The sequence below is a fragment of the Bos mutus genome, chromosome 4 (genome assembly GCF_027580195.1).
Source record: "Bos mutus isolate GX-2022 chromosome 4, NWIPB_WYAK_1.1, whole genome shotgun sequence".
NCBI classification, from domain to species: domain Eukaryota; kingdom Metazoa; phylum Chordata; class Mammalia; order Artiodactyla; family Bovidae; genus Bos; species Bos mutus.
The window spans coordinates 106,024,398-106,037,134 of NC_091620.1; the positions used below are offsets into that span (position 1 = coordinate 106,024,398).

At 41.6% G+C, this 12,737-nt stretch overlaps 2 protein-coding genes across 2 annotated transcripts in view; one reads left to right on the top strand and one right to left on the bottom strand.

The window, feature by feature from the left end:
• Positions 1 to 4,367, top strand: part of PON1 (paraoxonase 1) — a 33,817-nt gene extending 29,450 nt beyond the window's left edge. Inside the window, exons 8-9 of the mRNA XM_005909699.2 lie at positions 805 to 933; positions 3,946 to 4,367. Of these exons, the coding sequence (XP_005909761.1) occupies positions 805 to 933; positions 3,946 to 4,104 (288 nt within the window). The 3' untranslated portion in view covers positions 4,105 to 4,367. The remainder of the gene's footprint in view (positions 1 to 804; positions 934 to 3,945) is intronic.
• Positions 4,368 to 6,492: 2,125 nt separating this feature from the next.
• Positions 6,493 to 12,737, bottom strand: part of PPP1R9A (protein phosphatase 1 regulatory subunit 9A) — a 350,686-nt gene continuing 344,441 nt past the window's right edge. Inside the window, 1 exon segment of the mRNA XM_070369831.1 lies at positions 6,493 to 12,598. Within this exon segment, the coding sequence (XP_070225932.1) occupies positions 12,389 to 12,598 (210 nt within the window). The 3' untranslated portion in view covers positions 6,493 to 12,388.

The following is a 12,737-nucleotide window of genomic DNA, read 5'->3' on the forward strand; positions in this document are numbered from 1 at the left end:
CTGAGGTATGCTGGCCTCTGTTTGAGGTACATGGTAATATTGTTTATCCAACTGAGAGTTAGAGGTAGACAAATAGATGTGATTTCTCCCCGGTAGAAGGCAGCCAAGATGATGAATGATGGAATTAAGAATCGTTGGTATTATTTATGATCCTGGTACAAAGCCGTGACAGCAATCTGTGCAGTCAACACATGCTTGCAACTTATATTTAGAAAATAAACAGCAGAGGAACAGGGAGTCGAATAACATCAGGAAGCTGAAGAAGAAACTTTTCCTCAACTTCAAGGCACAAATTAGACCCCAGGTGACCATTTCTCCTCTGGCTGCACAGCCTATGATTAGCCATTAAAGAAGAGCCTACACTTCACTGATGCTCTCATCAGAAATGAATCCACATTTCCTGGTTGTTTTCAGAATGCTTATAAAAATATCATTTGCACATGCCGTTTTCAAAGGAACTGTTTTATGCTGCACTGAAAAAAAATTTTTTTTTCACTTCTGGTTTTAAGTTCACGCACAGATGTTAGTCCAAATGCTTTCATATCACTTTTAATAGTCTTTCTTGGTTTTTCTGATCTTCCCCTTCCCTCACGTTCTGGAAAATGGCAAAATACTAACACAGATGGAGAGCTAGAGGAATTCCCTGAGTGCCAGTGAAATGGGCAGGGTGCAGAATTGTCTCATCCCTGGAGCAGGTGTATGGTGCCCAAGGACGCCACGATAGCTTTCTCTAACGTATTGCTCCATCTCCTTTCAAATTTTTTATTGCTTGTTTTCTTTCTCCCTTTGGTTTTAATCTACAAGTCTCTGGACTGTGACACACTCGTGGATAACATATCTGTGGATCCTGTGACAGGGGACCTGTGGGTTGGCTGCCACCCCAATGGCATGAAAATCTTCTCCTATGACCCAGAGAATCCTCCTGGATCAGAGGTTAGTTTGAGAAAAGAATCATATCAGCGCCTTCACTCCCAGCTAGTTTTCTCTTGAAAACATAAATCTCAATTATATGTGCAAATAAAAGGGAGATGTGGATAGATGACCTAAATGATCAGATAAAGATGGAATTTGACTTTGGGAGGCATTTGAGACAGAGTCTAGGTGGGAGACAGATGGTACCTGTAAACTGGGTGATTTGGGGGTTTAATGAGGGCACTATGCACAGAGATGTGGGCACAGGTAGGGAAATGAACGGGGGAGGGGAACGTGGTACCCCAGGGCCACCACGGACGTAGGCACGGCTACCAGAAGCCCAAACAAGGTGAGAGCTGTGTGTGGAGGGGCTGCTGGGAGGGGAACCTGACCTCTGGTTGAGGGATGGCGCCAACCGAATGAAGTCATGGCCCCACACGGGGTGGGGGTGTGGGGGCAGACACTCTGCCTCCTTCTCAGTCTGCCCACCCCTCTCTGCTGCTGCTTCCTGTCAACCTTTACTGGGAGGTGGAGGGAGCCCTGAGCAGGCTCTGGAAGGCTGAGCGGAGTGGAGGAAGAGCCTGGAGGGCTGGGTTAGGACGGCCAGCACTGGATCGGGCTCCGTATCTTTATTTCAGTAGTGAGTTTCTCCGACGTGGCCGTTCACAGTAGTTTAAAAAATATAACAGGCCACATTGTTATGGTCTAAACATGTGTGTTACCTGCCTTCCTGTTCAACACCCTTTTCCTGAGTGTCAGTGCCTTTGCCAGTTCATGTAACAGAGCAGCTGCAAAGCAGAGATGCCATCCCCTCCAAACCATCCAGGCAGAATGGGAACGTAAATCCTTGCTGGAAAGATCTGAGCTTGAAAGACCTCTATCTTAGTTTTAGTATTCAAAGACTCTATTCACGTCATTGGTCTTTTTCTCAGTGGATTATTTTGACAGTGCAAGCAGGAATTTGAAACTCATTTTGCCATGAGCATCTGAATGTCTGTTGCTGCTGCTGCTGGTGCTAAGTCCCTTCAGTCGTGTCCAACTCTGTGCAACCCCATAGAAGGCAGCCCACCAGGCTCCCCCGTCCCTGGGATTCTCTAGGCAAGAACACTGAATGTCTACTACGACTTAACTCGGGTTTTCTACTCGGCTTTCAGTTCCTACTAATTATGCTGATTATTTACATCAAGTACTCGGTGTACTTTTAGTTTACTGTTATGTATTCTTTTTAAGGGGCTCCCTTGGAGGTGGGCATGGCAACCTGCTCCAGTATTCTTGCCCGGATAATCCCATGGACAGAGGAGCCTGGAGGGCTACAGTCCACGGGGTTGCAGAGTTGGACATAACTGAGCAACTGAGCATGCATTCTTTTTAAAGCTTTAAGAGTCAGTCTCATTCCACCCTTCACCCCTAAAAAAATTGTTTTAAAGCCTGTGTCTCTTGGATAAGAAACAAAAGCCAAATATGTATTTCCAATTACATGTTGGCCCTTCATAACCTTTTCTCTGGGTTTACAAGACAACTGTGATTATGGTGAATGGCAACCCTTTGTGCCTTTTGCTAGTTCTTAGCTATTAGGACTGCTGCATGGTATGCTCAGTAGAATTGAGGAAATGTATGCTGTGGCGTGTTCACTGTTCAGAACTGGGCAGAATGTTAGATTCTAATTTGCTCTTGCTTGTTAGCTCATTTGGTGAACTTGAACCATTTGCTATAGCACGGACTCAGTTTCCTGTTCTAGAAAAAAAATGCTTCCTTTCTAATGATGAATCTGGTAAAGAATAGCAAAAAGTAATAACCATCCATTATCTAATGCACTGCCCCACGCAAGAGTGACTTAGTTTTAATAGAAAGTGGTTTCCTAAAGCCAAGGTGCACCATCAAGTATTTCCCCAGTAAGTAACTTCTACATGTGAATGCTTTAGCAATTTCCTAAAACATCTGTTTTTGGTGCCAGCTGTTTTGGAGTGGTCCTTTTAAATAAGTGCATGGACCTTTTAATAATCAAGCACAAGCCTTCCTAATCTGTCATACTCAGTGTTTCTGTATGTCAGCAACTGTTCTTCAAGTCATTGTATTTTCTCTTAAAACCTTCAGAAGAACACCAACTTAAAGATGAAAGGGAATTTAGAGTTAATATAGTCCCACCTGAGCAGGGCATGTCAACCCACTCCAGTATTCCTGCCTGGAGAATCCCATGGACAGAGGAACCTCGTGGGCTGCAGTCCATAAGGTCACACAGAGTCTGACAGGACTGCAGCGACATAGCCAGCACAGCAGAGAGCCCCACCCATCTCATTCTACAAACAGAAACACACAGTAAGCGGAAGATCCCAAGTATAGCCCTGCGTTCCTGCCTTACAGCGAGCTTGTGATACTATGTGAATCATATGAGATTACCGTTTCATTGGCCCAAATTGTCAAATATTGGCTATCTTGAGTAGTCAACTTGAATACTACTATACTGCTGCTGATGATATAATCATGTTTCTGCTCAACTAAATGAAGGAAACTGAACTCATAAAATCTTACATATTAGGAGTTGGGACCTTAAGTTCAGAGGAATAATGAGTGTGGAAGAGAGGTATGTTCTTTTTGGGCAACAGTCTTTTGTTTTGTTTTGTTTTTATTCCCATATTTAAAAACCAAGAATTACGTGTAAACATCCAAAGTCCAGACTTACCTGAAAATACACGAAAACTGGCCTGAATTCCAGCATGGCAATATTTGACAGTTACTGAGTAAGCCCAGCTCCATCCTGTGGTGTACCACAGTCCTCCTTATGGCCCCACACACAGGCTACGTTACCGTCTTACGGTTCTTGCTTCTATAGGTCTTTAGTGTCTATCTTTGTTAAAGATGATCTGATCAGAATCTGTCATCTTTGCCAATGAGGAAATAGATATCTATAGAGAGTCATTTTGGAACAAAATATAGTTCACCTAAAAGTCTCTTCTTATGGAGAAATGACCCCGTATTTAAAGTTATGTCTCGAGTGACTTTAAAAAATACTAATGTAATGTTATTTTTGGATAGGTGCTCCAAATCCAGAATATTTTAGCAGAAGAACCCAAAGTTACGGTGGTTTATGCAGAAGATGGTAAAGTGTTGCATGGAAGTACGGTTGCTTCTGTGTACAAGGGGAAAATGCTGGTTGGAACTGTGTTCCAGAAAGCTCTTTACTGTGAGTTCTGACTGGCTGATCCGTACCCCTACCCTGACAAGTGGGAGCTCTTCACTACAACTGCTTGCCACATCTATGGGGGCCACAGTGATCTCATCTCAACAGTGAACGCTGACCCGAAACTTGGACATCACAGGAGATGGAGATCTGTTTAGCTGGGAACAGATACTTCGCATATGGCTTTTTTGGGCATATAATATCAAATCAGTCTTGGAATATCTGAAAACTTCACTTACCAATAAAAATCCTTTAAATAAAATTGCTAAAATCATCACATCAACTGTCAGGTCTTAAGTATTTTAAGTATATGTGACCCAGAAAGTCCTCTCCCGAAAACATGTGTTCCCTGGAGCGTGTGAGCTTGTTGCTGCCGTGTCCTGTCTTGTTCAGGGAGCAGGATGAAGTCACATGTCATCAGCGCCCCAGCACTCAGAGCCTTCAGTTCATGTGCCGGACAACCAGACGTGCAACCAAGGTGTCCTCAGCCCCAGGCTCACCTAACCATCACACTTCCTGGCACACACAGACTCATTCCCATCTTCCCTTCTAAATAGGACATTCCCAGAAATGGCTCAGTGGTAAAGAATCCACCTGCCAATGCAGGAGATGTGGGTTCAATCCCTGGGTCGGGAAGATCCCCTGGAGAAAGGCAACCCACTCCAGTATTCTTGTCTGGAAAAGAAACCTGGTGGGCTACAGTCTATATGGGGTTGCCAAGAGCTAGACATGCCTGAGCTACTGAGCATGCCCGTAGTAAATATAAACCTCAATTACCCCAGCCCTCCTCCACTCTTACTTATCCAGTCCCCCCAGCAACGGCAAGTAGGAAAATCCTCAAATTCTTGGGAGTGTCATCACACCTGACGATGATGAGTGTCTGTTATTTCAACACAAATTGTACATTTCAGTTTCTCTGACTTGATAAAAGGAAGAAGTTTGTTCACTTCAATGACTGGGTATAGAAGGAAGCCCATAACTGATTCAGGTAAAACCAAGTGCCCTCAAAGACAATATTGTTGTTGAAGTGCTGTAGAGGTAGGTTTTCCTTTCCTATTTCTTATCTTCCTATTTTCTTTTCTTATTCTCACTTGCTGTGGAGGCTAAGAAGAAAGCAATGGAAATGTAAACAAATAAAAAAGAAAATATCAACAACCTTTGGTTATCTTCTGAGAGATGTGACAAGGAAGAGAAGATGACTCTATCATTTTCTTATAAAAGCTGGTTTGAAAAGGTTACCCATCTTCATTTATTTGTGTTTGGAAGGTATGGTTTTCAGGCTGGTTTATTTCTTTGGGATGACAAGGCAGGCCCATTAAAAACAAAGTTTTACTGAGGCACGTTCCATGATGATGGTCTGGCATTTTGGGGAAAATGCTCTGCAGAGAAATTGAGCACTGCCAACTGCTGATAATTTAAGACCCCTGACTTAAGGTAACAAATAGGAACATCTTGTTTGGATCAAAAGAACACCTTACTCACTTTAGGATTAGAGTTATCTTAATCACGATTTCAGTGGACATAATATCCTGTGCTGGATGAGTGCTCAGTGATCCAGTGGTGCCGTTCACGGCCCTTGAACTGGATCCTCAAAAACACTGTTTTGAGACTCTCAATGGCTGTGGTGCTTCGGTGGGTATTTCCTTTGAGAAGAATCACTTGATATCAATAAAATGACTATACTCTGTTCTCTCTTGTTCTTGGCAGAAGGAGCAAATTCTGCTCCCCAAAGAAAGTTATCCAATTTGACATAGCTTATGCTCCAAATCATTCCAAAAGGGAAACATGCTTCCCCTTGGTTAGAAATTTCATGACAACTCCAAGGAAGAGAACAGCTTGGTGCATTTATTCCATGATGCTCAGATCTAAATTTGTGCACTGCCAAAGGTTTAGGCACAGAAAAATTATGGCCTGTGAGTGTGTGAGAGAAATTAATATCCCTCTTTTGTTATATTCAGTCTTCTGAACATTTAGGGCTTTAGGAATCAAACTGTTGAAAGGAACCCCTTCCTCTGGGATGGCCTGACTTGAAGCTTGCCCCATGCCATGAGGCCAACTGCCAGCCTGTGGACTGGCCTCAGACCTGCTCCTGGCTGACAGGTATCAGAAGCCGTGATGGTGACGACGTGGATAGAAAGATGGTTGAGGGAACTTCTAGTGGAAGCTTTGATCTTTTAACTTTATTCCCAGTTGCATAATTGTGCTTTCAAATGCAGTCCTAGCTGCCAATTTACACTTTACCAGGGCCAAAATTTATTTTTAGTGTCATTTCCATGGAAAATGTGCACTTTGCTCTTGATTGATAGATGTATTTTGACAGTTAATACAGGTTTACCCAGTCAAGGCTTGTTTTAGTTGAAGGTGAAAATAGAAGAGAAAAAAAAAAATTACTTCGACAGATCTTAGTATTTCTCTTTTTATTGCATTCGTTGTCTAACAACAATAATACTCATTGGCAAGAAATTTATTTACACTAACAAATTAAATTTAATCACAGGTATTTTTAGATTGGTCAGAAAACAAAGGACCACTGTGATATTTGCTTTGAATGCCTCTGAAAACCAAAGAGTAAGAAATGGCATTTGAAACGAACAATCTAGAGAAGTACGTATTAACCAAGCACAAGAGAACAATCCAGACAGGGCACTATTGTCTCTCCCATGCAAATGATCAGACATCAAAATGTACAAATCAAAATTTTCAGATAACATGCTATCTGTACTTATCGAACTTAAAATGATTTTCAAACAACTCTTTTCCTTTTAGTGATACAGAAAGAAAGATGAAAATAAATCGACTTCTCAACAACAGAACAGAATTCATTTTCTCTCTCTCGTTTTCAGCCGGCCAGTTTTGTAAGTGATACATAGGTGAACTAGTGGTTTAACTGTGACACCATTAAAAAATACAAAAGCAGTAGTGATGATCATAAATAATATCAAGGAAAACATAAACATATATATATTTAAGGGTTTTCACTAAGCACTAACTAAATCTGATGTTGTTGGGAGATGCTATCTAGCTGGAGTGCCTCTTAATTTCCACTTGTTAAGGTGATTTAATTATTTTGGCCAATTGTTCTTTCATGGATGAAAGATTAAATTCTTAACAAGAAGTCTGGGTGTGTGAATCAGATAGCTGAAGGAAACAGAACTGTACACCTTCCAACAACACACTCATGCTCACATCCACTTGTGTTATGTTTGGTGATGACCTAACCATGTCATCACTCCAAAAAAGAAGTAAATCAATGGTCCTGTGATAGCAACGCTGCCGTCAGAGAGACGGCGGTTAGTGACTGCAGTGTCACAGTGACCAAACACATTTTAGAGTGTGAGCGAATGCACAGGAACACGCAGTGCAATTTTTAGCCAAGGGAACTGCAGTCTGCAGTTGAAAATGCCCAAAGCTGCATAAACGTCTGAGCTTCAGCTCAGCAATGTGCAATTTTGACATCAAAGCATCAGCCAAACATGTGAGGAAATTTCATCTTACTAAAATACCGAGTATCTAATAAACCAATTTTACCAAAATATATAAACATGTAGAAGGTAAGTGCATTTAGTAGAAATACATTAAAAAAAATCTCTTAAAATCTCATGAGCCATTCAATGTACACACACACACACACACACACGTGGCAATAAGGCTATGCTACTGCTCGGGGTCCTACCTGACATCACCAAGTTCCATATGCAATTCTGTTTATGCCGTGAGACTGTAGTTTGTGTGTGTGTGTGTCTGGTGGGAGATATAGTCACACACATGTAGTTCTGTACATCAACACAAAGGCATGCACATTCTCAAGACGTTGCCTCTTGCCCTCTTGTTCTTTACCTCATCCATTCTTGAGTCCCTAGCAGCTTGGGGGTTGGGACTAGGGTGGGCCAAGGATCGGAAATCACGCTGTTCCTTTCATCCCCCACTCTGTAGGTCTGAAAGCAGGTCACAAGCTGTGCTTGGTTCACACACTCACACATGTGAGCCTTTGAGTAAACACGACTCCCTCAACACGTCCACACCGACGTGCCCACACAAGCACGTAAGGATCCTCTCTTTAGCGTGAGGTAGACCCTGATGTTTCCGTGTTCCAGGAGAAATTACTTCTGCAGGCTTTTTCTTTGCTTTCTGACTTCTCCATTGGGTCTATTCGATGCCATTACTTTAAATACTACTGGTGTACTGTCTGTGTTATTTTTTTTTCCCCAGTGTTTTGGATCAAGACCAACTTTCCTGAGACTTCAAATGCCTAAAACAAATATAAACAAGATCTGCCTGCATACACAGACTGTTCTTCAGGAGGGAAATTTCTGAAGCGCATTCATATTTCTTATGACAAGGAGTCTTTCTAAAAATTTATTTCCCACCCCCATCTTCATAATGAAAACAATTCTAGTAGGAAATAGGGACATTTCTGGACTTCATCCTTAAATGCTTAGTTTCAGAACAGTATACAGGTAGATCCTTGATTAAAGGTAAACTGGAAAAGCTATTTTAAAAACTGAGCTTTTCTTTTTCATTTAGAAAGCACTAAGGACTTGGCATTAAGCAAATGAGATGAACCCTCATGACTGCGGTCCACCAAACTGAAACGCCTCTGAACCACAGCTCTATTGGGACAGTAAATTTAGTTACTCAAATGGAAGTTGATAATTTGGAAATATCTGGATGTAATCAAGGAACTACATCACATCCTAAGCATAGACATTCCTTTCAGTTTGGAACTTCTTGAATACTGTGGTCAAACATGGATGCTCCTCTCTTGCAACTTGGCCTGTATAACCTTTAACACTTAAAAATGAGTTAGAATAGCCACATAAATGTTAATTTTCATTTACCTTTTTAAAATATAATTCTAAAGCATGTGTTAGTCCTATTTCACAAAGAAATTCTGTCTTCAGCGAAAAACCATAAAGGCTAGTTAAGGTGCTAGATCAAAAACCTGGCTTGGGCCTAGTAGTAGATTGGACTGGGATAGCTTAAGATTGTAGGACAGCAGTGACTACAGGAAAAAAGGCAAGGGCTCATTTGGTTCCTGTCTCAGCCTCTTAGCCCTTTCTTTCCGACGACAAAGAAGCACCGCTAGGGTTCCCGTTTCGCGCCCCCTACAGGCGGAGTTCGGGATCAGTGCCCGTCACACTGCAGTCAGGAACCGCGGTGGGTTACAAGTGCGTACCTGCTGCGCAGGGTGGGAAACCCACGCGAGCCCCAACTACAGGACCACAGCATAGAGTATCTTTGTGGTCATGAAACTAATGGTGGACATCATCAGTGTGTTCGAATGGGCAAAAGTAAGTTCCCACCCAACACTGCTCTGCAGTAAACTGATTCAGGGGAAAAAAACAGGAGAAAACTATTACATAACCTGTGAGTTACTTTAAGGGAGATAATCTTAAATAAAGTAATCTAAGTTTTTAGTGGAATACCCTGCCCCGGACACTCAGCTCACACAATGCTCCGTCCACCATCTGGCCTCTCCACAATTCCCTGTCCCCTAAAGCATTGCCTGTACCCCCAAAACACTTTTGGCTACTGCAGGTGTCATACCGAGCTGTCGTTTAGGGAATACAGTTCATAGTAAGCAGATATTCCCTTTTTGTCCATTTTCTGACAAATAAAAAAGCTATTCAATACAAAGTCTTTAATGTTCATGAAGCAACAATTCTGTGTTAAATTGTAAGGATACTGAAAACCACTAGCGTTAAAGTAAGGATTGTATAAGACACTGGAACCTCAATGAGGCATCATGCTCCAGAGTCAATAAAGAAAATAAAGTAAAACAAACTGTTCACAAGATCTGAGGTCCTTCACTTTGTTTTCAAATCCTTTATCAGTCTGTTTACTTTTTATCCTTTGTTGGACAATCAAATCAATTTTAGCAGTTTTAATTAAAATAACTCATTAAGACCTAAAATTACTATAATTTAACTTAAAAAAAGTCAAAACAGTTATAATACAAAATAAATGATTTGAAGAATAAGAATTCAATTTATAACATTGTCAACTGGTCATTGATCTAAATATTGGAAGTGTACAAATAAAGTTAAAGAACAATACTTCTAAGACACTTAAAAATGCAATATAATCATAAATTATGTGCAGAGACTGAGACTTATAGACATTTCCAGTATATACATCCATTTTCAAATATTACCAAAGTGTAAACAATAAGATAATCATCCTTCTATTTCCACTCCTAAAATGAACACAGTGAAGCTTCCAGTATGATCCAGATCACTTTTTTCCCAAAGATAAGCAAAAATCACAAACATTTACAACAGCAAGCACTAGCATTACCAGATTTTGACTAATTTAGTCTTTTAGTATTGAAAAGATTTGCTGAATTTTGTAGTTAATTGATAGTGGTTCCTGGTTTCTCATGACATTAATAAACAACAAAGCACCACACACCTCAAAATATTAATAGAGATTCCAGTATGGCAGTTTCATTATCATACCCCAAATGAAGACAGAAGAAAAATAGGTAGTGACTTCAATAATTGTCAAACACAATGTTACTTTATGTTTCTGAGGATCGAATGGATGATCTCTACCTGGTGACAAAGGGACTGAAGCTTAACAGACAATACTCTGTTACGGAAAAGGAAACACGCCTCAGGGAAGAACAAGATCACAAACTTCTAGTTTAGACAATTTTAGATTTCAAATATTCAGACAAGCAAAAAAAAAAAAGCACAATGTTCAAAATAGGAGATGGCCTATATGGTAAGAAGCCCCTTTAACATTATTTGTTCCTTGTAACCTTTGAAAGCTTTCCCCTAAGCTCTGTGTACAGAACATTTTCCAGTAGAAGATAAGGACGAAGACCCCCTGAAACCGAAGAAAAGGAAGTAAAATACTTGTCCAGGAATTCATCTGGCCTCAACTCTTGTTTGGAAACTCGTCCTCTGGAAAGTGGATGACCTCATTTTTGCAGCCAATGCAGCTAAGACAACCAGATACGTGAGCATAAAAAGCAAAAGAGCAACAACAACAACAAAATCCATCATTTGAAATTTCTCGAGGTGAGTTGATTTTCTCCTCCATCTGCCCCACTCTCCTGCACTTGAATTAGTTTGATGAAACACTTAAATCCTTAATACTGGCTTTAAAATAAGGACTGCATCGTGTGTACCATCTTAAACACACTTTACCTGTAAAGTGGAACTCTTCAAGGAATGAAAGAGACCGGCTCAGAAAAACCATTCAAAACATCTCTAAAATATAACTGACAGCTCTCCTTTATGGGAACATTCTGTGTGCTCAATAAAATTGCTTCTCTGGTTGAATGATAGTCAAATCTAACTTTTCTCTAACTGGAATTTCTATTTTTCTTAAAAGTACATTTGTTAAAACTCTAACTGAGCCCACTTGGGAAATCTTGAGTAGAAAATATGTGATGAGTTCCTGATTGTGTCATAGTCAGGCTGAAGACCAGCCCGAATGTTCCCCAGGAGAGGAAACCTGAAAATGTTGGTTTCCTTAAAAATCAATTTCCTGTTCAATTTGTTGGGAAGAAAAGGAACTGTGCGGTGTGTGTCGGTGCTGCTGAAATACTGAACGTGCAGCAGTAGCAAAGGAAACACAGATCCCAGGATCCCATGGCTGCATTAATGCTCGAATTTTTCTTTGTTTGCCTAAATCTGGAGGATAAATGTTACCCTCAGAACCCCAAAGTAATATCCACATCCACATTCTTAAGGCTTTTGCTTCCTTCTGGGGTTAGCAAGTAAGCGTAACTCTTTTCTCTCTTCCTGATGCCTAGCAAACAGGACAATTTGCCGGCTTTTAGCCATAGTCGGTAATTACACGGCAGAGCACCCACATTTCCACGGTGGGGCTGTCTCACAGTCCAGACGCCAGCAATGATGGGGAACCTTTCTCTCCGAGCGGATTCTGCAGCCCCAATCCCAGGGCAGAGCAGTGCTCCCGCCACGCTCAGTTTCAGGACCCCGTGCCGAAAATGCATGGCGCTCCGCTGACAACGCCAGGGTGTGCCATGCTTTTGCTGGACAGGGTCACGCTGGTTCTTCAAGTGACACCACCCACCCAACACAAAGAAACACTGCTACTTTGTGTCTCTCGCAAAGGAGATCCTTGGTTTGTTACTAAACCAAAGGGGGCTTGGGATTATTTCAGTAGGTTAAGATTAAGAGTGTACTCTATGGATGCAGAAAATTGCAGTTATTGAACACACGGTTCCCCAGTCTGCCTAGAGCACATAGCGCTTGTCATCAGTGTCTTATTTGTCCTCCAGAGGAGAGCAGGGCAGGAAGAGGTGGAAGCGTCCCGGGTGCGTCACTGCTCACTAGCACCCTCTGTGGCCGCGGCCATCTTCTCCGTCTTCTTAGACTTCCTCTGCATTTGCTCTTGTTCCTTCCTCCTCAGCTTCTCTCTTTGTTTTTCCATTTTCTCCTGGGCCTTCCGAGCCTTCTCTAGAGACACCTTCATTTCCTTCAGTTTTTTTTTGACCACGGCTCGGTCCTGGGATGATGTCATTCCGAGGGCCTAAGAAGGAAACGCACACACAAACCATCTGAAAACTGATGACCCTGTTTATGAGGAGGCTGATATCACGAGATAGTCCAAACTCAGGAACTGACAGAAACATAATCCAAGAGGTAGAAAATGAGGAAGGGCGGAGTAC